Below are 27,819 nucleotides of genomic sequence, written 5' to 3' on the forward strand. Positions count from 1 at the left end.
TATCTAAACAAACTTATCCAACTAACTTTGGAGTTATATCCAATAGGGGTTGGAAGGGGGTATAATTTCATTTCATTTTTCATTAAGTTTTGGGAGGCATTTTTCCCACAAATTTCATTTCATGTAATGTTTATTTTGTTTCTTTAGTTTAAAATAAACAAAAATAAACATTGAGAGCCCCCCCCCCCAAAAAAAAACTAACAAAAAAAAAAGAAACAGAGCCTCCAAGTACCTCCTGTGCCCCCCCCTCCTATCCCTCTCACCCAGAAAAATGCCGGGACCAGGATCATCCCTGGCCCCCACTTACCCAATCCGGGGGGATCAGCAGATGAGGCCTAGACCAAGGTCATGGTGACCTACCACGGCCTAAGCCTACATATCAAGCCGTTCATCAAAATGGTGCCCTCCAGTGGGGAGGTTGCGCTGGAGTTAATTAATTCTGGCGCAATGACCTCGGCAGACAGTGTCAGTTGGCGAAGAAGAGCTGAAGAAAGAAGACACTGAAGAGGATCTCTGAGGCCTGGGCTCCAGACCTGGGCCTGACCCTCCAGGCTGGTCCCTGGCATCGGACCTGGGTATGAGCCAATGCCCTAGAGTCAGGATCCAGCTTCTTGGCTGGGCAGTAGCATCAAGTCTATGTCCAGGTCCTGGCCTAGGCACAACTCCAGGCATCAGTACCCGGCTTCTGGGCAGCCCACAATGTCAAGCCTGGAACTGGGCTGAGGCCCTGACTTTCGGACCTGGCTTCTGGGCTTCAGAATCAGGCCTGGGCCCAGGCCCTGACCTTAGCTGAAGCTCTGGCATCAGGATCCGGATTCTGGACCAGGCCATGGCATTGGGCCTGTACCTAAGCCCTGGCTTAGGCTGAGGCCCAGGTATCAGGACCCAGCCTCCGAGCCAGGTCCTGGCATTGGGTCTGGGTCAGGATCGAGGCTCTGGCATAGGGACTGGGCCAGGATTCAGCATCCTCGGCATCCCACTTTGGCATGGGCTGCAGTCGCTTCATTGGGTTGCAGCATGTGCTAGGCAAGGCCCAGATGCTGGAGTTGCGCTCGGGCATAGGCTGAGAACCTGAGTTGGGTCTCTTTCTACTCATTAGGTGAAGCCCCGGTTTTGGGTCTAGGCCTAGGTCCAACAGGCGACCTTTCTTTTTCTAAATAGTTTTTCAGACGAAACGAGGTTCCAACGAAATTGATGGAATTTAACTTGTTCTTTTTAAAACGATCCAAAACAAAATAGGAATTCTCGTCTCATTTCCTATTTTGTTTCTTCTGAATGCCCATCCCTAATATTCAGTAGTGCAGCCGTACTATCTATATAGCGGTTATTTACTCTCTCAGATAATAGAAGTGTTGCGCTGGAGGTGGATCCTTGGCCTGGTGCAGGATTGGTACGGCCCTCTGGTCGGATCCAGACAGCACCTGCCGCCAGGAGGCGGAGCACACGAGGAGACAGAGGCTGACTGGAGCTTCATCAATAACAGTCTGAGGTTTCCGCAGGTTGAGCCCTTGGGTACCCGGACCGCCTGGAGTTAGGTGGGCCTCAGGTGGTCTCCAGGAGAGGTAGCGGAGAGGTGTGCCCACCACAAGCAAGGGTGCGCGGCTGACGCAGATAGGATGGATTAGACCTGAACTGGAAGCTCCGGAGACCTCATGGAGGTCACAGTTCAGGAAGGTTCTCCAGGCGAGATAGGCAGCGCCTGCGGGTCTAGTCAGGTGGAAGCCACAAGTGGATTCCCAGCAGGTTGCTCTGGTAGTCACAGTAGGCCAGAAGAGAGTGTCCGAGTGAAGCGCAAGGGTCAGAGCCAGAGTATCAGTCCAGAAGTGGTCAGCCAAAGCAGGGGTCAATACCAAGTTCAGTCCGAACGTAGTCAAGGCAAGTGAGGGTCAGTTCCAGCGGCAAACAGAGAATGGTCAGGCAGGCAGAGGTCAATTCCAGGCGGCAGACAAGAGAATGGTCAGGCAGGCAGAGGTCAGTACCAGAGATCAGTCCATAAGGGTACTACCTGGGAAAGATGCAGGAACATACGGAGACTCAGGAACAGGGAGACGCTGGAACGAGGAGACACTGGAACAGGGAGATGCTGGAGCAACACCACGGTATCGACCTGATTGCCAAGGCGAGGTCCTGGGGGACAGGGCCTCGCTTTTATATGAGGTTTATGTGATTTAAAACAAATCGAAGATAATTATTTTTGATTCAGCACACAGATATGCTCTGGATTTCATTACTAGAGGATGTGGTTAGAGCAGTTAGTGTAACTGGGTTTAAAAAACGTTTGGATAAGTTCCTAGAGGAAACATCCATAAACTGCTATTAATTAATAAGCAATAGTATCTTGAGATTTATTTAATGTTTGGGTACTTGCCAGGTACTTGTGACTTGGATTGGCCACTGTTGGAAACAGGACACTGGGCTTGATGGACCCTTGGTCTGACCCAGTATGGCAATTCTTATGTTCTTATGTTTTTAAAGTTAGCCGAATAACATTATCTGCCTAACTTTAGACAGTTCTTTAGCTGAACCAGATATAGCCGGCTAACTGGGAGATGCATGAAGCCATGGTAGGGCTCTAGCACATGTTAAATAGTATATATCACATGATATATGCTGTTTATTGTGCAATATTTATTTATTTTATTTAGGTTCTTTTTTTATACCGAAGTATAGCGGGAAGCCTTCACTCCGGTTTACAATTGAACAACTTCATACATGGAAACATTTTGTAACATAAAACATTAGTAATATAATTAACATCTCGGCTAAAGCAGAGTAATAAAGAACATCATTAAATAATATAATTAAAGAAAGTATCTTATAATTGGGTTTTCTGATGTATAATGGGGATATTAGCTTAAGTGGAAGGAAAAGTCAGATTGGAGGTGAGGAGGGGTGAGAATAGAAATTATAAGTGTAAGGGCTGGGTAATTAAAGAGAGAGAGAAGGTTCAAGGTAAGTAAGGGGAGAAAATAAAGAGGGGAGGAAAGAGTAGGGAATAAATTTAAGCGGAAGTATAGAGAGGAGGAGAGGGTTAGGGTTCTTACAAAGGCGAATTTCTAATGGCTGAGGGTGGATATCAAGTTCAGACTGTGAATGCTTGCTTAAATAGCCTGGTTTTAAGTTCTTTTTTAAAGGATTTGGTATCCCTTATTGAGCTTAAATATGTTGGTAAGGAGTTCCATTCTATAGGACCAGCTATAGAGAAAGCTCGATTCCTGGTGATAGATAATCTCGCATCTGAGAGAGGGGGTATGATTAGCTGCAATTTGTTAGAGATTCTTGTTGACCGTGGTGGTTTGTGGAGTTTAATCATGCATTCAAGTGGAAAGTTATTATCTTTGTATATTTCATTATGAAGAATAGATAATGTCTTGTATTTGATTCTTTTGGAGATAGGTAGCCAATGTAGATTCATCAGGGTTGGTGAGATGTGATCAAATTTCTTCTTTCCAGTGAGAACACGTGCTGCAGCATTTTGCAGTAATTGTAGGGGTTTAAGAGTGGATTTAGGGAGTCCAATGAATAAAGCGTTACAGTAATCTATACATGAGAAGATGAGAGATTGCAGCACAGTTCTAAAATCATTTGGATATAGTAAAGGTTTTAGGTGTTTGAGTATGTGAAGTTTGTGGAAACCTTCTCTCGTTTTTGTAGCTATGCATGTTTTGAGGTTCAGCCCATTGTCTATCCAAATTCCTAGGTCTCTTACTGTGTTCTTCAGTTGGATATTGATGTTGTCAATTGAGAAGTGGGGAATTTGAGCTAGTTGTTCAGGATTGTTTCTTTTTAAAAGGATACATTCCGTCTTGTTCATGTTTAGGCATAGTTTCAGTTGGTTCAAAAATGTTTTGATTGAGTTGAGGTGTTTTTTTGTGAGGCAGATTGCATCTTCAATGGTAGAAGTTATTGGAATTAAAAGTTGAATATCGTCGGCGTATGAAAAGAAAGTGATACCTAGGTTAGAAATAAAATTACAGAGAGGTAGAAGGTATATATTGAAAAGGGTGGCTGAGAGGGCAGATCCTTGTGGAACCCCTGTTTTTAGGGGGCATGGGTCGGATGAGATGTTATTGAGGATGACTTTGAAAAATCTGTCATTTAAAAAGGAGGTGAACCATTTGAGTGTGTCTCCTGTAAGACCTATGTTGGTTAGACTAGAAATTAGTCTATTGTGGTCAACAGTGTCGAAGGCAGCAGATAGATCTAGTAATATTAATAAGTGACTTAGGTTGTTGTCAAAGTTTCTTATTATTTTGTTAGATAGGTTGATCAGTAGGGTTTCAGTGCTGCGGTCCTTTCTAAAACCATGTTGTGAGGGGTGCAGGATATTGTTGTTCTCCAGGTGTTCATTTAGTTGGGTCAGTGCAGTTTTTTCAATTAACTTGGCGAGCAGAGGAAGGTTGGATATTGGACAGTAATTGTTCAGATCATTTGGGTCTAGGTTCTTTTTTTTTTGGGATGGGGGTTATTGTTGCAGTTTTCAGGTTAGATGGTAGATATCCTTCTTCAAGAGATTTGTTTATGATTGCAGCTAGAGTTGGAGCAATAATATTAGATATTTCCTTTAGTACGCGGGTTGGGATGGTATCAAGATCGTGTTTAGCAGGGTTTATTTTTTTTAGCATTTTTTCCATTTCTATATTGGAGATAAGTTCGAATTTAGACCATTTTATTGTTGGTGGAGTTACGTAGGATACATCATTGATTGAAGTGGATTCGAAAGAATCTGTTATTTTATTTATTTTGTTCTTGAAGAATTTAGCGAGGTCTTGGCTTAGGTTACGAGTATTTGATGAAGAAATGTTTTTGTTATTATCAATTAGATTCTTTACAATATTGAAGAGGGAGTTAGTTTTGTTAGCTGAGTTTGTTATTTTTTGACTGTAATATTCACGTTTGGCATTTAGAATTTCTTTCTTGTATTCAGCAAGTTGAGTGTGGTATCTTTGATAGTTTAGTTGGCATTTGGATTTGGACCATTCTTTTTCCAGCTTTCTGAGATTGGATTTCAGCGATCTTAAGTGAGAATTGAACCAAGGGTTGTTTTTTGCTTTGTTTTGTTTTATAATTTTAGTTTTCTCGGGATTAATGTTGTTAGCAGTTTGTTTTGTAAGTTGGAACCACGACTGAGTGGCATTAAGAGTGTTAGATAGATCAAGATTAACAAGCTGTTTTCCTAATTCTTGTTTAAGCAAGTTGAGTTGGAAGGGGGGTCTGTATTTGAAAGAAGTTGGAGTATTCATTTTGATCATTTTATTGGTATTGATTTGTGTTTTGCAATTTATTAGATAGTGATCAGACCAAGGAACAAGTTTGATAGATATATTAGAATCGAATATGAATTGGTTGGTGAAGATCAGATCTAGAGTATGGCCTGCTTTGTGTGTGGAATTGTTTATAAGTTGGGTCATGTTTATGCTGGAGAGCATGTCAATTAAAGTTTGGCAGTTTTGAGATCTTGGTGATGCGTCAGTATGAAGATTGAAGTCACCTAAAATAATTGAAGGTTTTTTTGTGCTGATGTTAGTTATTAAGAATTCAGTTAGGGGTGATAACTCATTGTCAAGAAGTTTAGGTGGGCAATATATGAGGCATATTTGAAGGAATTCAGAGTCGAGTAAAGCAACTTCAAAATTCTTGGGTAGGTTGTGAGGGATTAGTTTCATTGAGAAATGATTCTTTATAAGTAGGAGCAGTCCACCTCCTCTTCGGGATTTTCGTGGGATGGAGAATATATCATAGTTGTTGTTGGTGAGTTGATTTGTTAGAACCAGGTCAGTGTCTTTGAGCCAAGATTCTGTTATGGCGAAGAAGTCAGGATTCTTTATTTGTAACAGATCGGATATGATCATGAGTTTTTTCGTAAGTGATTGAGTATTTATTAAGAAGAAAGTGAGGTAGAGGAGGTTTTTGGCGTGTTTGAGTAGTGGTATTTAATTAGATGGTTGCTTCTTGTTTGGTTAATCTTAGTTGTAAAAGCCATGGTGATTAGTAGTATATTTTCTCTAGGGTTTTATAGGATTTAACTTGAATTGAATTGAGTTTAAATTTAGATGACCTTCTCCGTTTGTGATTGGTGTGTTTCGCCTTGTGGGAGGGTCTCAGAGCTGCGAGGATGGGCGGAGTGGTTGTCAGGCTGTGCGATTGGAGTCTGGGTTCGTCGGGGGCAAGGGGAATTGGAAGGCCTTACCCCGATGGGTCCAGGCGCCGGTCGCGCAGGTCCTTCCTTCTTTATGTCACAGCGGCAGCGGTGGTGGTAGCAGAGGTCCAGATTAGTCAGGTGCGGTGCCTGAGGAGAAGTAAGTTTAAGTGTCTTATTTTCCTCTAAGACTCAGTGGCTGCACGAAGGGGCGCACAAAGGGGCCAGCCCCTTTGGCGCGCGACGCCGGCGCACGGCGCCGGAGGGTGAAGATTTTAAAAGTCCCTCTGCTGCCTGATTGGCGGTTCGCGCCAATATAGCCCTATCGCAGTGATATCACATGATATATGCAATATTTTGCATAGCCCTGCTCAAGTTCCCTCGCCTATTACAATGATCTGCTTTGCATGCGATATGAATGCATGAATTTTGCAAATCCATGCAAAGCAGCTCATTGATAGGCAATTCTATGTTAACAATTCATCTCTGCTGACTGAGAAAGTGGTCAGGTGGGTAAATTAAGAACACCTCTCTGGGAATCGTTAAATGTAACACGGAAGCCCTTGATCCTAAGGCTCCCGTGTTACATTTAAAGGGCCTTGCAAGTGAAGGAAAAAGTCCCGCAGCAAAAAGAAGCTGAGTGGGGTCAAAGCTGAAACCTGGCTCAACCCAGGGCCACCACTTGAGGCGGCCCCGAAATCCACAAGTAAAATAAATAATTAAGTTCACATGCGGCAATGGTGCCCCCCCAACCCTGTCATCAAAAAAATAAATTGTGGCCCTCACCCCCTTTCCAAATATGAAAAGCCTGTCACTGGCTTTCCCCTCCTCCCACATCCCACCCCCAATAGTGAATCCATAGCGTTGGAGGTATAGTGACCCCCCTTTCACCCATCCTCCAAGTATATTAAAAAAATCTTTGGGGGTTCAGTGGCAACCTACACCCTCAGGCATCCCCTGTCCTCCTACCACCCGCCCCCCCCCCCCCACCAAAAAAAATCTTAAAAGCTTGAAGATGATCCCTCAATGGGCCCCCAGGTGCCTCCTATCCCTGGGTCTGGTTGGCACCATTTTGAAAAATGGCATTGACCTGACCTTGCTCTTACCATGTGACAGGGCAAGGTCCATGGATCAGACCTAGGTGCCCCTAGTGCTGGGCCTGGTCAGTGACATTTTCAAAAAGGCTCTGACCTGACCTTGCCCTGTCACATGACAAGGGCACATTGACATCATTTTGAAAAATGTCTTGGTGCTAGGGGGTGCCCTGGGCCCCATCATGGGATCTTCTTCTTCGCATTTTTAAGGTTCAGAAGCTATGTGGGGGGCAGGGGGTGCATAGGGGTGTGGGTACCACTGAATTCCAATTATTTATTTTAATACCTGTGGGGAATGGGAATCAGGGGGTACCCCCCACTGAACATTAATGATTACTGTTCATATATTTTTGGGGGGAGGGGTTTCCCAGTGGGTAGGGGGATGGGAGAGTCACCTTGAACCCCAATATCTTTTATTTTAGGCTTTGGAGGGAGTCAGAGAGGGGGGCTGTCGCCATGCATGAACGGGAGCATTTTCTTTTAATTTGATGAATCAGGATCACCTCAAGTGGCAGCCCCTGGTTGAGCTGAAGGTCAGCCCTGAACCCCGATAAACTTTCTTATTTTGCCATGGTGGATTTTAGAGACAGCATGGCCCTTTAAATATAATATGGCAGTCTCGGGTCCTGTGTTAGGATCCCAGGGCTCTAACATTACATTGAGAAATTACTGCTTACCTGATAATTTCCTTTTCCTTAGACCAGACAGATGAATTCAGAACCAGTGGATTATGCACCTCTACCAGCAGATTGCGACATAGCAAAGCTGACGTCACAGTATATATACTCCTGCAATGACATCAGCCTGCCAGTATTCTCTTCAAAAGCCAACTGTGGGCAGATTAGCAAAAACTTGATTAATAACAGATAACCATTTCAGTATAAGCCAACAGGAAACATTGAGCTCAAGCAAATAATACTTTAACACTAGTTTAGGGACTGGATTAACACTTATCAGTAACCGTTGGAGCATGTAGCCATACAGGAGGACCATAAACACAATCATTTGGCAGCCAAGAGTGGAAGCTGAATTCATCTGTCCAGGCTAAGGAAAAGGAAATTATCAGGTAAGTAGTAATTTCTCATTTCCTAGCACCCAGACAGATGAATTCAGAACCACTGGGATGTACCCAAGTTACTTCCGAACAGGGCAGCAGGCTACCAACGGTCCAGTCAAAACAGCATGTGTAAAGGCTGCGTTCTCCTGGGCTTGCACATCCAGACAATAATACCTGGAAAAGGTGCGTAAGAAGGACCACGTTGCAGCTCAACAAATGTCAATGGGAGACAACAATCTAACCTCTGCCCATGACACTGCCTGAGCCCTGGTGGAATGAGCCGTAACCTGACTAGGCAATAGCTGCTCAGCATTCATATACGTGGCCATAACTATGTCCTTAATCCAGCAAGCTATTGTAGCCCACAAAGCTGGCTCACCTTGTTTACCTCCACCGTGAAGGATAAAGAGGCGATCCGTCTTCCAAAAACTTTTAGAAACCTCCACATACCTCATGATATTTATTTATTTATTTATTTAAGTTTTTTATATACCAACATTCAGGAAGAAAGTTCCATCATGCTGGTTCACAAGAAACAGGGGTGCAATTATAATAAACTTTACAATTTGAACAATAGTGCAGAAAAGCAGTTACATGTAACAAGGAAATAAATAACTTGGAGTAAGAAGGAAAATGAAGATCAGATAATTATATATATATAATAACATTGTAAGAGGTGGCTGTTAATGCTATTACTAGCGAAGTGTGTTGAATGATGGGAGTTAAATAATGTTGGAGTTAGGAAAGGCCTGTGTGAACAGCCACGTCTTGAGTCTTTTCTTGAAGGTTGAGATGTTGGGTTCCATTCTAAGATCTGGGGGAATGGAGTTCCATAAAGTTGGACCGGCTGTGGAGAAGGCCCGATCTCTAAGCGTAATGTGTCTGGTAGTTTTGGCTGGAGGTACTTGAAGTGATCTTGTAAGCATCTCTTGTCGGTCTTGTTGAGTTGTGTAATCGGAGGGGGATATGGAGATCAATTGGGGCTAATTGATGGATGTTTTTGAAAATGGTGAGAATGGCCTTGTAGGTTATTCTGAAGTGGATGGGCAGCCAGTGGAGGCCCATCAGGATAGGGGTTATGTGTTCTCTTCTCCTGGTGTTAGTGAGTATACGGGCTGAGGCATTTTGGACCATTTGCAGTGGTTTGGTGTGTGATGAAGGGAGACCAAGCAAGATGGTGTTACAATAGTCCAGCTTTGCGAAAATGATTGATTGTAGAATCGTTCTAAAGTCATGTGTGTGGAAGAGATGTCTCTTGACATCCAAGGGTCACAACAGGCGATATTTCTCCGCATCTTTTTCCCTATCCAGGGATGGCAGGGAAATGGATTGATTCAAGTGACAATTCAAGACCACTTTTGGTCAAAAGGAAAGAACAGTACACAGCTGTATCGCTCTGGAGTCACTTGGAGGAATGGCTCCTGGCAAGACAAGGCCTGCAGGTTGGAAATTCTATGCACAGAACAAATCGCCTCAAGAAACACCATTTTCAAGGTCAGTAACTGCAAAGAAAGGTTACACATAGGTCTAGACGTAGGGCCCGCTAAGAAATCCAAAATCAGATTAAGACTCCACAAGGGAACCGGTAAATGCAAGGGAGGTCAATGATATTTCACTCCTTTCAAAAAGTGGGTCACATCTGGATGAACTGACAAGGGACCACCATTCACCTGACCCCTGAAACAGGCAAGAGCCTCTATTTGCCCCTTTAAGGAATTAAGAGTCAACCCTTTATTCAATCCATCCTGCAAAAATTCCAAAATGAGCAAGATCTTGACCAAAAGAAGAAGAACACCTCGATCTTCACACCAAGCCTCAAACAATCGCCAACCCCGCACATAGGCTAAGGAAGTGGAGAACTTTCTCGCTCGTAGCAAGGTGGCAAACACCGCAGTAGAATATCCATGCTTCAGAAAGCGAGCCCTCTCATGGTCCATACTGTAACACAAAATCGAGTCGGATCTTCATGAAAAGCAAGTCCCTGCTGCAACAGATTCTTGTGTGCTGGAAACCAGAGGAGGGAGTCCACCAGGAGCCTTCTCAGATCCGCATACCATGATCTCCTGGGCTAATCTGGTGCTACCAGAAGCACCATCCCTCTGTGACCCTCAACCCTCTGTATCATTCTGCCCAACATGGGCCATGGGGGAAAGGCATACAGCAGCATGTCCTCCGGACATTCCTGCATGAGAGCATAGATACTCAAGGACTTCAGATCTCTCCTGCAACTGAAGAATGTAGGAACCTTCACATTGTGAGAAGTTGCCAGTAGTTCTAGGAACAGAAGGCCCAAGCCATCCACTATCAGCTGAAAAGCCTTGTCTAACAATACGCATTCTCCTGGGTCTAGACTCTCCCTGCTGAGAAATTCCACTGTTATATTGTCTTTTCCTACAATGTGCGATGCTGAGATCTTGTGAGATGCACTTCCTCCATTCCAGACCTATATGGTTCCCTCAGTAAATGAAGTTCAATATGGAAAGAGAGGTTAATATATTGTTGATTTACGTGTGCCCTGAGGCACTCCACTGTTTACCCTTTTCCACTGAGAACATTTACCAGTACTGGGCAACTCTGACCTGACAGGATTGAACACAGCTGAGGACTGCAGCTGAAAAAAGTATTGCAATCCTTGAAAAAATTATACCCAAGAAAAGGCAGAAGGATCTATGCCCAAACCAGAAGGCACATGTGCTATGCCCACTGAGCTACCGTACTTTCCCCCGCTGACTAACCAGTTAGAGGAGTTCCATGTTCAGGTGCTCCTCCTGACATGTCCTTACCCAGGCCATCATCAGGCTGGGAAGAACTGGGCTTAGTAAAATCAGATGAAGATAATTCTCCCTGAGCCTCTAAGCATCGCTGGCACAAGTTAGAGGGCACGCCAGGCTGAGATGCCTGAATATGTCAGGCAGCTCAGAGGGAAAGGCACTTAGGTTTCTTAGCCACAGGCACCATCAGTCTGTCAGTAAGACTGAAGGTGTGCGTTTAGCCTATTCATGCTGTAAAATATATGCACCCAAAATTTAGGCATCACAAAACTAGGCGCTCTTCCATCCTTGCAAACTTAAGTGCACAAGCAATGGCCCCAAATTGCACGCACAGGCAAGCGCTTGCTTAACCCCTGGACGCTGATGCAGGCATCCGACAAATCATCCAAAATTTGGGTGCACAACTTGGACAAACAGTCAGGCACACTAGCACTTACCAATGGTCCTGAAGAGGGCAGCCTAACACGTAGAAAAAAGGCATGCGAAAACACCGCTGTGGCCCACCACACAGCGCACAAAGAAAAGCCTAACTGCAGGACCCAGCCCACATGGGCAGCTCAAACCATCAGGCTGCCCACATCCCTTAACCTCCCTCAGCAATGGGAACGAACATCAGAACGGCACACCATGCATGGAGACCAGAGGAAGGGGGAAGCTCAGCTTCCTGCACCCACTGCCTTTAAGCTGTTTTAACTGCTAAGTCCACACTGGCTGAAAAACCAGCTACCAGACCAAAGCACTCATCTGAGGGACCACGGAAATCACCTCAAAAATTCTCAACTGGGGGAGGCTCCAATTGGTATCACCACAGGAGAGCGGGGAAATTAAATCTCCTGTTATTTCTTCTTCTAAAATTTGAAGCAATCCCCAGTAGGGAGATGGACATCCACCATCTGCTGGAGACGAAGAATACTGGCAGACAGATGTTACTGCACGAGTATATATATAGTGACGTCAGCTTTGCTCCATCTCCATCTGCTGGTAGAAGTACATAACCCACTGGTTCTCAATTCATCTGTCTGGGCACTAGGAAATTATCGAATTTTAAAAAGCCCCTGGTTGAGCCTGGGATCAGCCCTGAACGCCGCATAACTTTCTCATTTTGCCGCAGTGGAGTTTAGAGGCAGCATGGTCTTTTAAATTGCATACAAAGCAGCTCATTGTAATGGGAAGACAACATGGGTGGGATCATGCGTACTATCACATACATCGTGCAATATTGCCACAATAGTGCTCTATTGCGCGATATACAACGTTTAATATACATAAGACCACCACCATGGCTTGATGCATTACCCAGTTAGCCGGCTAACTTATTAGCCAGCTAAAGTATAGCCGGCTAAGTGCCCAAATAATCAATTAACTAGATAATATCACAGGATGTGAGCCCTTAAGCTGTAGTGGGATTGGTGCTGCCCAGCTAGTGAACCAGCTGGGTTTCCCACCAAAAGTAGACAGACTCGCTCTGACTGGGACAAGTTCCAGGCTGCACCTGTACCAGCCTCTTCCCACACAGGTTGAGCCTTTGTTTCTGAGGCTGGTAGGACTTAGGTGAGAATACAAAAAAGAGCAAACAACAGAGTCAGTAACCATATTAAGTGGAGTGCCACAGGGATCAGTGCAGGGTTCGGTTCTGTTCAATATCTTTGTAAATGACATTGCAGAAGGGATAGAAGGTAAAGTTTGTCTATTTGCGGATGATACTAAGGCCTGCAACAGAGTGGACACGCATGAGGGAGTAGAGATAATGAAAACTGATTAAAGAAAACTTGAACATTGGTCAAACACTTGGCAGCTGGGATTGAATGCCAAGAAGTGCAGAGTTTTCCATTAGGGATGCAATAATCCAAAAGAGCTTTATGTGATGGAGAGTGAAAGATTGATGTGCATGGACCAAGAGAGAGATCTTGGGGTGTTAGTGTCTGTTGATCTTGTGACAAGGCAATAGCTAAAACCAGAAGAATGGTGGGCTGCATAGAGAGAGGAATAACCAGTAAGAAAAAGGAGGTGACGGTGTCCCTGTACAGAGCCTTGGTGAGGCCTCATCTGGAGTACTGTGTTCAGCTCTGGAACTCATATCTGAAAAAGGTTAGAGACAGGATGGAGGTGCTCGAGATGGGTGACTAAAATGGTGTGGGATCTGTATCAGAAGAGGCTGAAGGATCTAATTATGTATACCCTGGAAGAGAGGAGGTGCAAGGGGGATATGATACAGAGCTTCAGATACCTGAAAGGTTTTAATGATGCACAAACTTTGAAACATTTCTTTTGGAAGGAAATCAGTAGAAATAGGGGTCATGAAATGAAACTCCAGGAGGAACGACATAATCAACATCAGGAAATATTTCTTGATGGAGAGGATGGTGGATTCAAAAGGAGTCAAATAATTCAAAGGGGCATGGGATAAACACTGTGGATCCTAAAAGCTAGAGGATGGAAATGAAGAAAAGGGTGCATGGGGGTTAACTTGCTAGTGCAGCAGTTACAACCAAATCCAATAAGCCTTGATGATTTTGATGCATCTTCAACATTGCTCTCTGCAACCAAAATGATAAAGGGGATGGAACAGCTCCCCTATGAGGAAAGGCTGAAGAGGTTAGGGCTTTTCAGCTTGGAGAAGAGACGGCTGAGGGGGGATATAATAGAGGTCTTTAAGATCATGAGAGGTCTTGAATGAGTAGATGTGACTCAGTTATTTACACTTTCGAAGTTAGCATGAAGTTAGCAAGTAGCACATTTAAGACTAATCGGAGAAAATTCTTTTTCACTCAATGCACAATAAAGCTCTGGAATTTGTTGCCAGAGGATGTGGTTAGTGCAGTTAGTGTAGCTGGGTTCAAAAAAGGTTTGGATAAGTTCTTGGAAGAGAAGTCCATTAACTGCTATTAATCAAGTTTACTTAGGGAATAGCCACTGCTATTAATTGCATCAGTAGCATGGGATCTTCTTGGTGTTTGGGTAATCGCCAGGTTCTTGTGGCCTGGTTTGGCCTCTGTTGGAAACAGGATGCTGGGCTTGATGGACCCTTGGTCTGACCCAGCATGGCAATTTCTTATGTTCTTATGTTCTTATGCTTCAACGGCAGGGGGAAAAAAGGAATTAGATTCAGGCCACAATCAATCAGAGCCCAAACTTTTATGGTCTGGGGAACTGCTAAGCAAGGGGTAACCTACACAGAATAGCAGTTACTACTCTTAACATAAGGCATGGGATTACTACCCTTAACTATGAGCCTTGATTCCCTTGACACAACTGCAACATTGGTCTTTGCTTTGATGGCAGGGGGTGGGGGAGTGGGGTGGAAAGAGGTATTGGATTCAGATGACAATCAACACGGACCCTGACTTTTATCGTCTGGGGGACTGTTATGCAGACATAAGGGGCAAAGCATAGGACTGCTTCTATCGCCAAGTCCATAGGCAAAGCACACCAAGAAGCACTGTCTGAATATTCAAGAAGGCTCATCATGCAGTAAAAGAGAAACATGGGGTAACCTGCACAGCATGGGAGATACTACCATAAGAAGCTTGCTGCACAAACTGGATGGACTAGTTTGGTCCTTTTCTGCTGGCATCACTTTGTTATATGTTTCTCTGTTAGATCAAGTTCAGGGTAGGTGGCAAACAAGCAGCCACAGAATCCAGGCAATGGTTGGGACAGGTGGAGATCAGGCAAAATCATATCCAAGCAGAGGTCAAGATCCAGTAGCACAGACAGAAAGAGAGGGAGGAGGAAGGCAAGGAACTGGGCAAGGATGCAAGGCAAGGAACTGGAGTGGAACAAGGCAAAGGCAGAGCAAGGGACAGGACTGGGCAAGGCAAGACAAGGAGGAAGACAAGGAACAGGAGAGAAGCGACATGTATTGCAGAGCCATGCACAGCAGAAGGACCTGTTTCTGAGGTGCCGGCATCCTGAATAATGAGATTTAAATGTGCTGAAAGTGATGATGTCATCGGTTCCTGCTGTGTGGCCTTTATCAGGCACCGAGCAGTTCACCCACCTAGAGGGAAAACAGCAGGGCTCAGCAATGGCAGCGTCTGAGGTGAGTGCAGGCTGTCTGCGGCATGGAGACAACGGTTGGCCTAGAATTGCAGAAAGCTTCTGAGTTATCCATCTAAATGCTTCTGAATATGAACCTCTCAGTGTCCCAGGTCCAATGTGCAGTGTTTAAATTAAGGGGAAGTTAGTTTTTCCTTTCAGTTTTGAAATGGCAACACCCAAACTACTCTAGTAGAGTCCTCACTTTTACTTTTCCTGAAATAAGTATGGAAGGCTTTCTGTTGAGTTTAGAATACATTTGTTTAAAACTCAAAAGGAATGCACTTCATTTTAGGGAAAATTAAACCAGCAGTCATACATGCAATACTTCCATTCTGTAAGCAATCTATAAAACAAATTTAAGGCTCAGTGTGTGGAGCTTGGAAAATAACTTTTTTCACAAATGTTTTCTTGCAGATCAGCTATGGATCTGTATTGTCCACACTGAGTGACAAGCACCAGTTCCCATCCTTCCTACGTACTATACCAAGAGACAAGTTCCAGAATGTTGCACTACCTCGCTTAATTGCGCACTTTGGTTGGACTTGGATTGGAATGATCATCTCAGATGATGACATAGGAGAACAGGGGAGACAGGACCTCAAAGATGGAATTGAAAAGAACGGTGGCTGTGTTGTTTTTATAGAAAAAATTCACCTACGGTATGCCAAGAAAAAGATTCTCCGTGTAGTGGAAGTGATTCAGGCATCATCAGTGAATGTAGTGCTCATCCAGAGCCCTGAGGTGCATGTCAAGGTGCTACTGGAGGTTCTTGATGAGCAAAATGTGACTGGAAAAGTATTTGTGTTCTGTGTAGCATTTCTAATCACTCCAGGACTCTTCCCCAAGGAGACTTGGAAACTATTAAATGGCACAATAGGGATCTCATTTAGCACTGGCCTCATGCCTGGCTTCACTGAGTTTCTGTATAATCTGGATCCCTCTGATTATCTGGAGGATATCTTTATTAGACTATTCTGGGAGAAAGCATTCAGCTGCAGATGGCAGAACATTAATGGTACATCTGGTAAACACCTGGAAGCAACAGTACAGTTTTGTTCTGGGCACGAGATGAAGGATACACTTGACTTGTCTTTATTTGAATTGTTTGACCTGACTTCTACCTACCATAGCTACCTAGCAGTCTATGCCTTTGCACACACCTTGAATGAGTTGGTGTCATGCAGACCAGGTCATGGACCTTTCAGCAATGGAACGTGTGCCAGCACTGATGACATCCAACCATGGCAGGTAAGTGGAAAAGACTTGTTGCAAAGTCTCTGGATACTTTTCCCATGGACTTAGCTCCATTTTGGAGTGGAGGAGTAACATTAGTGGTTAGAGCAGCGGGCACTGAACCAGGGAAACTGGGCTTCAAGTCACTTCATGTTCCAATGCCTCAGATACAAGCTGAGATTGTGAACCCTCTAGGGATGGAAAAATATCTACATTAAATGAATGTAATCCACTTTGAAGTGTCTCAAAAGCAGAATATAAATCAAATAAACATTTTCAAAGTGAAAGTCAATATATACTTTCTCTTTGAAAACTGCCTAGGGAAAAAGTACTGAAAGAGATTTGCATTTGCTTTATCTGAAGATACTTTTTCCCTAAAAACAATGGCCTCAGTATTGAAAGCTAAATGGCAATGTAAGTTAGCAGGATAAGACTTATCCACCCAACCTACAAGGGATTTTCAGCAGCACAGCTATGCTATTCAATATCCCCATCAAATGCAGGCAGGTCTGACTTATCTGTGAAGGAGTCACTTGGACCATTAGATGATCAAGGGGTAAAAGGGGCCCTTAGGGATGACAAAAGCCATAGCAGAGAGACTAAATCACTTGGTTCCAGCATTGTTCCTGGTCTCCTGCTTTGGCTAAGTCTAATTTAATCTTAACTTTTTATAGTGTATATTACCAATGTTATTTGCTTTTTTTTCTGCTGTTTAGAATTTGTTCTTGTAGTGTTCAGGATTTTTGTTTTTTAATAGACATTGCTTATTTCTCCTGTTCTACTTCTGTCTTGTGTGTGGCTGAATAATATAACAAAAAAATTCACCAATGGATAGTAATCTTATTTCTGCAGGTTCTTACTGTCTGTCTGGTGTGTTGTGATAATATAATATTTGCTAATCATTTTTTGAAAACCCTGTGTATTTTTAAAATAAGAACACAGGACTCTATGTACTAGACTTTCTGGGTGAGGTATAATTAGTTGCACAGAGAGGGGTAATTAAGCCAAGCACTACTAAAGTCCAATTAGCTGTTGAATTGTTGTTGATACATTCCGCAGCAGTATAGATGATAATTGAGTTGATGACACAGACCGGTTGGAGCTTTCATTATTTATTTTGCTATTACACATGCTAACGTGATCAGAACAAGATCTATTGACAGAACATGATAACACCAATCTCTGCACAAGTTTAAGATTTTGTATGACACTACGTCATTGGCCCTGCAGGCACATCTTAAGTCCTGCCAATTCAATTGCCCCTGAGACAGCTCTATGTAAAGAGCGAAACTCAGCCAGAGTCAGGCAGTTTTTAATAAAGGGCTTCTTTTCATCATCCGATTCTCGTTTTCTTCACTGCTATACATAAAATTCTAGGACAGCTCACTGTTGCGTCCGTCAGTCGCAGACGGCTGCGACCGCTCTGCCTCACCTCTCTTTTGCCCTTCTCTCCATCCTTAGAGAAGATGGCTGCCTCCACTGCTGTTACGAGCGCGCGCGGGCGCGGTCGTCTCGAGCTGGTGGTGAGCCCTTGGGCCATGGCAGGACTCAAGGAGGAGCCCCAAGCCACACCGTGGTAGGTGAGCTGGGCAGGCATGGTGAGCCAGGCGGGTACAAAAGCAGGGAAGCAGGCACGGAGTCTGACCCTCAGCCGGACCTGCACGCCCATGGTAGCCAACACTGGGAAGTTGACTGATGAACGGTCCTCCGACTGTTCCCGGCCCTTTCGGACCTGCCGCTGGGTACGGCAATGGGCAGCAGGCCGTACAGAGGCGAGGGCAGACAGAGTCCTTACACAGAAGACGTCAGACGGGGGCTGAAGCAGACATCCAAGACAGGCTCAAGCAAGACGTTGAAGAGGAGGGCTGGAAGGAGACACGGGCACTGTCCCTGAGGGCGCCCTACTCAGCCCACCCACGGGACTGAGTCGCGGACCACCCCGTCCCCTACGCGCCCTACACAGCCCAGGAAGGCTGGTCGCGGACCACGCGGGGAGCAGGAGAGTGCAGGGAAGATCCAGGCGAGCAGGAACTCCGATGCTGGGATACTGACATCCGAAGCCCCTTCGGCTGGCAGGCAGGGAAGCTCCAGAGCGCAGGGAAGAATCCCACCTGTTGGCCACTCCAGGGCCCAACAGGCCAGAAGGCTCAGGAGCCAGACAGGACGTAGGGCAGAACAAGCGGAACTGGATCAGGACATCAGGAACACATCAAGGCAGACATCAGGAACACATCAGGTAGTGGATATCCGGACCGAGACAGGACAAGGAGCCATCAATACATGGAGGACCTGGATCGGCAAGGTTACAGGCGACTGTAATGCTCAATCTGCAGGCCAGTTGCAAATGACAAGGAAGTCCTTATATACTGGAGGTTCTAGGCAACTCCCTGGGAGGAGTTTGCCAGGACCGCCCCTCGCTGGCCCTATAAGTGGGGTAGAGAGCTGCGGGCCGGCCCCTAGGGAAGGGCGTCGCCAAACAGGAAGTCCAAACGCAGGTATGCAAGCCACAGGCAGGCCTCAGGAACAGCTAGGCCTCCCAGGCCCTGGAGCAAGTCCCGGATGGTGCACAGGAGAGGCCCTGGCTTCGCAGCGGCCTCCGGGAGGAAGGTAAGATACCTCCTGTAGCGCAGCAACAGGGGGGATCGCAACAACTGCTGCTTACCGAACCCGTCGGCATCTACTAGCCAGCATGGTCCTCTTTCTGAGGCCTCTAGGGCGTGCACGCGCACACTGACTGCATTCTTAACCATGTCATGGCAGGAACCTCGGGAGAGGCCCCACCGCATGATGTCAGTACCTCCGGGTATTTAAACCTCTGCTCCGCTCCATTCCAACGAGTTAGCAAGGACTTCGGTTTTGCTACTCTGACCGCTTCTAAGCTGCATGCTTGGATTCCACTCCACCCTCCGGGGTATCTCGCTCCTACAGAAGCTCTGGGTACCCGCTCCTCGGGGGCCTCTCGCTTCTATTCGCCCTTCGGGGTACTCTACTTAACCACCAGGACACCCACCCCTCGGGGGTCCTGTCTGCTTTTTTCCAGGAAACCCTAGGTGCTCCTAGGTACTCGATCCTCGGGGGCCTATCCTGCTCAGGGTATCCTGCACCTCAGACCTTGGGTCCTTCTACTCATTCAGCTACCGAAGGAAGTTACCAGCGCTGCTACTGTGAGTACCTCTACGCTCGAGCTCTCCTCATTCCACCCTTCAGGTTCACGGCCTATCCCGTTCATCAGAATACTACCAGTCCTTGCTACATCTGGGTGAGATCATCTTCTTCAGAGACTATCTGGAGCTTCACTGGACTACAGTATTGTCCATTCCTTGGGCAAGAATCATCATATTCAACAAGCAGTATAATAAAGCTTTCTTTCCTCAGTGTCTGCTTACTCCGAGTCTAGCCTATCGCTGTGGTTCCCTTCGGGGCCTCTCCCCTTGGGAGGAGTCATCGCCACAACGACCAAGGGTCCACAATATGCCACAACCCCAACAGATGCTAACTCCACGGACTCAGCTCAGCTCATAGCCTTGCCTAGCCTGGCCTAGTCCAGTGGATCACTGAGCAACAAAAGTCTCTGGAAAGCCTGGCTGCCGCTTTTAATCAGTTACATGCACAACTGAATACTTCAGTGTCTCCAATGAAAGAATTTCTGTCTCCACACCTACCTGCTTCACGGGTGAAGGACAAATGTGTAGAGGGTTTGTAAACCAATGCAGTATGCATTTTTCACTGCAACCTACCCTCTTTCCCACAGAAGCTTCCAAGACCACAGATATCCTATCTCTACTTGAAGGGAGAGCCTTGGCTTGGGCTTCACCATTATGGGAACGTGAAGATCTTATCCTGAATGACGTATCAGGATTTATGAAGCTTTTCAAGTCTGTCTTCGATGACCAGGCTCACCACACCATCACTGGATCCGCTCTGCTTAACCTCCAGCAAGGTAATAAGCTGCTAACAGACTATGTGATTGAATTCAAGACTTTAGCATCCGAACTACACTGGGACTCTGGATGTTTGCATGCCATTTTTATGTAAGGTCTCAACTCTCGTTTAATGGACGAACTGGTAGCTCGCGATTTGCCTGATACCCTTGAGTCTCTCATAGAACTTGCTGGGAGAATTGACTGCCGCATTCGTGGCCGGACTCAAGAGGCTAAGAGTCCTCGGAAGCCTGTCCCGGGAGCTAACTGTCCTAAACCTGTGCCAATTGCTTCAAGTCTACCGTCTGCCTCCATGGAAGAAGACGAGCCGATGCAACTAGGACGAAGGCACTTATCTTCTAAAGAAAGATGATTCCGCAAACGCATGGGGTTATGCACGTACTGTGGCCAATCGGGCCACGCTGTCCAAACGTGTCCCATCTGTCCAGGAAACTTACAGGCCTAGGATCCGCAGGAGGTCTCCTCCTAGGCCTCACCGCTCCATCTCCTCCATTATCTTTACCAGTCTCACTTATCCACGGAAGCCCTGAGTTTCAGACCCTCACCCTCATAGACTCCGGGGCTGGAGGAAATTTCATCTTTTTTTTTTTTTTTTTTTTTTAATTCTCTGTTTTATTTTCAAAGAAAATTACAACAAAATTTTACAATACAATCAGAAATACAGTCCTAATTGGTCAGAAAAATAAGGAAAAATTGAAAAAACATTATTTGCTTAAAAGGCAATATTTCCTGGCTTTTATAGGGCTTATTTAAGGCAATTGAAGTGTCTTCTCCTTAAGTGAACGGAAAAAAGGTAAAAAAAAACCCAACATACCGTGAAACTTATGCATTCAATCCCAATACATTTCCTAATCCGATCATTACATTGCCAATAGATCCTTTAATCCCACAGGATCCGTGAATGAATAGTTGTTACCATTGAGTTTAATGATGCATCTGCATGGATATTTCAAATTGAAATATCCTCCTTTCTCCAAGACTTTTCCCCTGTATTGTAGAAAATTCTTTCTCCTAATCTGGGTTATCTTTATCAAATCTGGAAATATCCAAATTTTATCTCCATAATAGGTACTTGACCTATTTTGGAAAAAGGATCTCATTACAAGATCTTTATCAGTGGAAAAAGCCAGCTGTACTAATAGTAACCCTCTGGATTTTATTACAATCTCATCTTGAGATTTTTGTAATAGATCTGACAAATCTATGGAGTTACTAACCTCTTCCTGTTCTTTATCTACTTCTTGTTTCTGGTTCTGATCTAATTTATTCATTTTTTTCATTTTCCCTCCTAGGTAATATGCCTTTATGATAACAGGGAGGCATTTCTCAGAAATTTTTAAAATTTGTATCAAGTAAGCCCTGAATAGTTCAATGGGATTCATCTTTCTTATTATTGGAAAGTTATTGACCCGTAAGTTTAAAGATCTCACGGTGTTTTCTAAAACCTCCAATCTTTTATTCACATCCTCTCCAGATACTATCTGTTGAGTTTGAATTTTTTCTGTTTGCAATACTCTTTTTTCTAATATACTTAAATCCTTTTTTTGTTGTTGAAGTTCAGCGGTGTTTGATACCGATGAAGTAGATGTCTGCATTACTACTTCTGTTAATCTATTAATTGAAGAATCAAGTTTTACCATACAATTCCATAATGTTTCCAACGTAATACATGTCGGTTTTTTTAAAACTTTCTCATGGTCAATAACTACTTTAATACCTTCTTTCTTATCTTTATCAATTTTATCCTCTTTGGGTGTACTATACTCCTTAGAGGGACTTTGCAAGAAACTATCTTGAGGTCTAAGTATCTTTTCTATTTCTGATATACCATTAGACTGAACTATTCCATTCTCTGCCTCTGGTGAATTAAATATGTCTATTTGACAAACCCCTGTCTGTATTGGGGTTGCTACACCCTCTCTAGCAGGGGGAGGTGGTGGTGTCGGAGCTCCCGAGCTTATAGATGCCTCAATGGCCAGAGGAGCAGCACCCCGTTCCAGTGACTCTCCTACAGCGGCCAGCCCTCCTGGGAGAATTTGGGGATCAAGCCATTCCAGGACTGTTTTCTGCCCACCCTCTATATTAATCACATCACTGGGAGGCCGTGTCTTGGCCTTCCTTTTAGTGTGTGGCATATTGACGGTAAGATAACAATACTTAGGGCAGAATAGGTAGTGGAAGTTGCATAAATATATATTAAACAAAGAATAAACACTTCTTGAAGATAGGAGAACGTCCGCAAACTTCTGCACTTGAGAAATCTTAGGGCTAAGTCCAGCAATCCGGCAAGTCCGGCGAAGCCCGGCAAAGCCTTAATGCGCGCGCCCCTTGAGCGCGCGCGGCTTTAGCTGCGCGCCGCTGTTATGTAGATATTTATAGGCAAGAGTCGGGGTCCCGCCTCCTCCCGGAAGCAGGAAGCGCCCCTCGTCCAGCAAACAGCGAAACAGCAAAGTTGTTAAAGTTCCGTTGGGGCAAGCTACCGCTTACCCCCGGGCAAGCTGTACAGGTAATAAAGATTGCTTTCTCCTCCTACCTCGGTGGAGCTCAGCCGCAAACTAGCTTTTATGGGTAAGAGTCCGGGTCCCGCCTCCTCCCGGAAGCAGGAAGCGCCCCTCGTCCAGCAAACAGCGAAACAGCAAAGTTGTTAAAGTTCCGTTGGGGCAAGCCACCGCTTACCCCCGGGCAAGCTGTACAGGTAATAAAGATTGCTTTCTCCTCCTACCTCGGTGGAGCTCAGCCGCAAACTAGCTTTTATGGGTAAGAGTCCGGGTCCCGCCTCCTCCCGGAAGCAGGAAGCGCCCCTCGTCCAGCAAACAGCGAAACAGCAAAGTTGTTAAAGTTCCGTTGGGGCAAGCCACCGCTTACCCCCGGGCAAGCTGTACAGGTAATAAAGATTGCTTTCTCCTCCTACCTCGGTGGAGCTCAGCCGCAAACTAGCTTTTATGGGTAAGAGTCCGGGTCCCGCCTCCTCCCGGAAGCAGGAAGCGCCCCTCGTCCAGCAAACAGCGAAACAGCAAAGTTGTTAAAGTTCCGTTGGGGCAAGCCACTGCTTACCCCCGGGCAAGCTGTACAGGTAATAAAGATTGCTTTCTCCTCCTACCTCGGTGGAGCTCAGCCGCAAACTAGCTTTTATGGGTAAGAGTCCGGGTCCCGCCTCCTCCCGAAAGCAGGAAGCGCCCCTCGTCCAGCAAACAGCGAAACAGCAAAGTTGTTAAAGTTCCGTTGGGGCAAGCCACCGCTTACCCCAGCACCCTCGCCCTCATAGACTCCGGGGCTGGAGGAAATTTCATCTTAAAACGCTTAGTGGAACATCTTCAGATTCCTACTACACCTATAGCTATGCCTTTGCTATTATCTCCAATCCATGGAGGGCCACTTCCTGGAGAAGTTTCACTGATTACTCAGGCCATTGGCCTGCGCACTGGAGCTTTGCACTCTGAAATCATCTCCTTCCTCGTATTGGAAAAGGCCATTCATCCGGTGGTACTCGGACTGCCCTGGCTACAAGATCATATGCCACAGTTCAACTGGACAACTCTGGATTTATCTCGATGGGGTCCTGGCTGTCATGGCTGGTGCCTTGCAGAAGTTTCACTTAGTGTATGCATGCCCATGATTATATCGTTACCAGGCCTACCTCCACAATAGGCCTCCTTCCAGGATGTTTTCTCTAAACAAGCAGCTGATGTACTTCTACCTCACAGAGTTTTTGACTGTGCTATAAATCTGAAACTCAATTCAGAGCCTCCAAAAGGAAGAGTTTACCCTCTTTCTGCAACAGAGACCAAGGCCATGTCCTCCTCTATACATGAAAATCTTCAAAAAGGTTTTATCAGACCCTCCAAATCCCCGGCTGGTGCAGGATTCTTTTTTGTGGGAAAAAAGGATGGCACTTTATGTCCCTGCATCGACTACAGGGGTCTGAATGAAATTATCATCACGGACCGGTATCTCCTGCCCTTAATTTCCGAACTATTTGACAGACTCCAGGGAGTCAAGATATTTTCTAAATTGGATCTCAAAGGAGCTTACAATTTGGTGCGCATTCGTGAAGGTGACAAATGGGAAACAGCCTTTAACACCCGTGATGGACACTTCGAATATCTCGTCATGCCCTTCAGAATAAGTAATACACCTGCAGTTTTTCAAAATATGATGAATAATATCTTACAGGACTTACTATATCAATGTGTAGTAGTGTACCTTGATGATATTCTGATCTTCTCCCAAGATCTACAAACACATCAAGAGGACGTCAAGAAGGTTTTAAGACGCCTGCGAGAGTACTACCTATACGCAAAACTAGAGAAGTGTGAGTTCTACAAGGAGTCTGTACCCTTCTTGGGCTGCATTGTTTCTAAAAACGGGTTTCAGATGGACCCCAAGAAATTAGAAAGCATCCGAGATTGGCCCCCAACCTACAGGCCTGAAGGCACTGCGCCGTTTCTTGGGCTTCACAAACTACTACTGTTCCTTTATCAACAACTACTCATCATTGACAGTTCCTCTCACTGCTATAACCAGAAAGAGAGCCAATCCCGCCGACTGGTCTCCTGAAGCCATTTCAGCCTTCCTGACTCAAAGAGGCTTTTCAAAAGAAGCTGTGCCTTCGCCATCCTGATCCGCATTGCCCATTCATCGTCGAAGTCGATGCATCGGACATCGGCATGGGAGTGATTTTGAGCCAGTATAGGGAATCCAATGTGCTCCATCCCTGCTTCTTCTTCTCAAGGCGGTTCTCGCCTGCCGAAAGAAATTACAGAGTCGGAGACAAAGTGTTACTCGCAATTAAGCTAGCCTTTGAGGAGTGGTGTCCTTGGCTGGAAGGTGCACATCATCAGATAGTAGTGTACACCGATCACAAGAACTTGGAGTACCTCAGACATGCACAACAACTCAATCACCATCAAGCAAGATGGTCACTGTTCTTTAACAGATTCTACTTCCTTTTGAAATACCGTCCAGGAGCCAAGAACACCCAGGCTGATGCCCTATCACGATCCTTCTCCCCTCAGGATGTGCCTGACAAACCTCGTCACATTATAGATCCCGAAAAGGTGGTTCTTGCAGCCATTCATGTTGTACCCCCTGGGAAGACGGTTGTGGCTAGAAGTCAAAGGAAGAAACTGTTGACGTGGGTGCACGATTCCTGCCTAGCCGGCCATCCTGGACAGAGTCATACCTTGGCCATGTTACAACGGTATTACTGGTGGCCATCCATGAAGAAAGATGTACAAGCTTATGTGGGTTCCTGCACTGTTTGCTCCAAGCAAAAACCACCAACCGGATGTCCTTATGGTCTGTTACAACCTCTACCAGTGCCAGATGAACCTTGGATGCATATAGCAACTGATTTTGTGGTGGACTTACCGCTCTCTAACGGGAACAGTACCATATGGGTCACTATTGATCGCTTCTCCAAAATGGCACATTTTGTAGCCTTGCCAGGATTACCCTCTGCTGTGGAGTTAGCGAGACTCTTCATCAAACACATCTTCCGCCTTCATGGAATGCCTAAACACATACTGTCCGACAGAGGAGTACAATTCACTGCTAAGTTCTGGAGAGCCCTATGTCAAAAGTTTGACATTTCCTTGAACTTGATCTCCGCATACCACCCTCAGTCTAATGAACAGACTGAAAGAATGAACAGAACGCTTAAACAATTCCTACGGTCCTACGTTAACTCAAGACAGAGTGACTGGGCGGAACTGCTACCTTGGGCAGAATTTGCCATCAACTCGCATCCTGCTACATCTACAGGGTTCTCTCCTTTTCTACTCGTCTATGGATGACAACCACTTCCTCCTTTGCCAATTCCCCTGTCAGTGGCATCTCCTGCAGCACAGGCCACTGTAGCAGAGTTATTGCAGCTTTGGAAGCAAACGAAGGATCTGCTCCTTAAAGCAGGACAGAAAGCAAAGAAGATCTATGATGCTCAACATCGAGAAGCTCCTCAATTTCAGCCTGGAGACAAAGTCTAGCTGAGTACCAAGTTCCTCCGTCTTAAACTGCCTTCAGCATGTTTTGAACCTTGCTGTGTAGGACCCTTTACAAACCTTCGGCGCTTGGGAAATCTGATGTACAGTCTAATATTACCTCCATCAGTGAGAATACACAACGCCTTCCATGTCTCTCTGCTAAAACCCTTGATGCTCTCAGCATTCTCTAAAAAGACCCCAGAACCCACGAACCTGGACACTGAGCATGGTATTGAGTATGAGGTGGATGACATTTTGGATGTCCATAAAAGAGGCAAGATGTGGGAATACCTAATCTCCTGGGATGGTTATGGACCAGAAGAAAACTCATTGGAGCCTCTGGCCAACATCACGGATAAAGACATGGTACGTCAATTTCATCTTGCGCACCTTCGAAAACCCAGACCACCGGGAAGAGGTCCTGGAGGGGGCCCTTTGAAAAGGGGTACTGTTGCGTCCATCAGTTGCAGAAGGCTGCGACCGCTCTGCCTCACCTCTCTTTTGCCCTTCTCTCCTTCCTTAGGGAAGATGGCTGCCTCTGCTGCTGCTTGCTGAACCCCTCGGTGTCTCCGAGCCAGCATGGGCGCCCCCGTCCGCCATGCTTCTTCCTGAAGCCTCTAGGGCGTCTGCGCGCACACTGACTGCATTCTTAACCACGTCACGGCGGGAACCTCGGGGGCGGCCCCACCGCATGTCAGTATCTCCGGGTATTTAAACCTCTGCTCCGTTCCATTCCAACGAGTTAGCAAGGACTTCGGTTTTGCTACTCTGACCGCTTCTAAGCTGCACACTTGGATTCCACTCCACCCTCCGGGGTATCTCGCAGCTCTGAGTGCCCGGTCCTCTTGGGCCTCTTGCTTCTATTCGCCCTTTGGGGTGCTCTACCTAACCACCAGGACACCCACCCCTCGGGGGTCCTATCTGCTTTTTTCCAGAAAACCCTTGGTGCTCCTAGGTACTCACTCCTCGAGGGCCTATCCTGCTCAGAATATCCTGCACCTTGGACCTCGGATCCTTCTACTCATTCAGCTACCGAAGGAAGTTACCAGCACTGCTACTGTGAGTGCCTCTACGCTCCAGCTCTCCTCATTCCACCCTTCAGGTGCACAGCCTATCCTGCGTAGCGGAACATTACCGGACATGCTACATCTGGGTGAGATCATCTTCTTCAGAGACTATCTGGAGCTTCACTGGACTATAGCATTGTCCATTCCCTGGGCAAGAATTTTCTCATCGCTTTTCTCGACATTTCAGCGGCATTCGACACGATAAGCCACGAACTGCTCATCTCCCGCTTAATCGACATCGGAATCTCTGGCACTGCCCTCCTGTGGTTCAGATCCTACCTCACCAACAGACACTTCTCTGTAAAACTTGGCCCATCAGAATCTTCCCTTTTCACCCAGCTCAAGGAGTACCCCAAGGCTCCTCCCTCTCCTCCACTCTATTTAACATATACCTCCTCCCTCTCTGCCATCATCTCGGACTCAGATTCTACATCTATGCAGATGATGTCCAAATCATCATCCCTATCCGTGAATCCCTATCTGCCACCATATCCT

At 45.7% G+C, this 27,819-nt stretch overlaps 1 protein-coding gene across 1 annotated transcript in view; it reads left to right on the forward strand.

Annotated features, from left to right (window-relative positions):
* Window positions 1-27,819, forward strand: part of LOC115083177 (vomeronasal type-2 receptor 1-like) — a 174,888-nt gene that overhangs the window by 54,208 nt on the left and 92,861 nt on the right. Inside the window, 2 exon segments of the mRNA XM_029586983.1 lie at window positions 15,517-16,350; window positions 26,453-26,623. Coding sequence (XP_029442843.1) covers window positions 15,517-16,350; window positions 26,453-26,623 — 1,005 coding nt within the window.

The sequence above is a fragment of the Rhinatrema bivittatum genome, chromosome 2 (genome assembly GCF_901001135.1).
Source record: "Rhinatrema bivittatum chromosome 2, aRhiBiv1.1, whole genome shotgun sequence".
Taxonomy (NCBI): Eukaryota; Metazoa; Chordata; class Amphibia; order Gymnophiona; family Rhinatrematidae; genus Rhinatrema; species Rhinatrema bivittatum.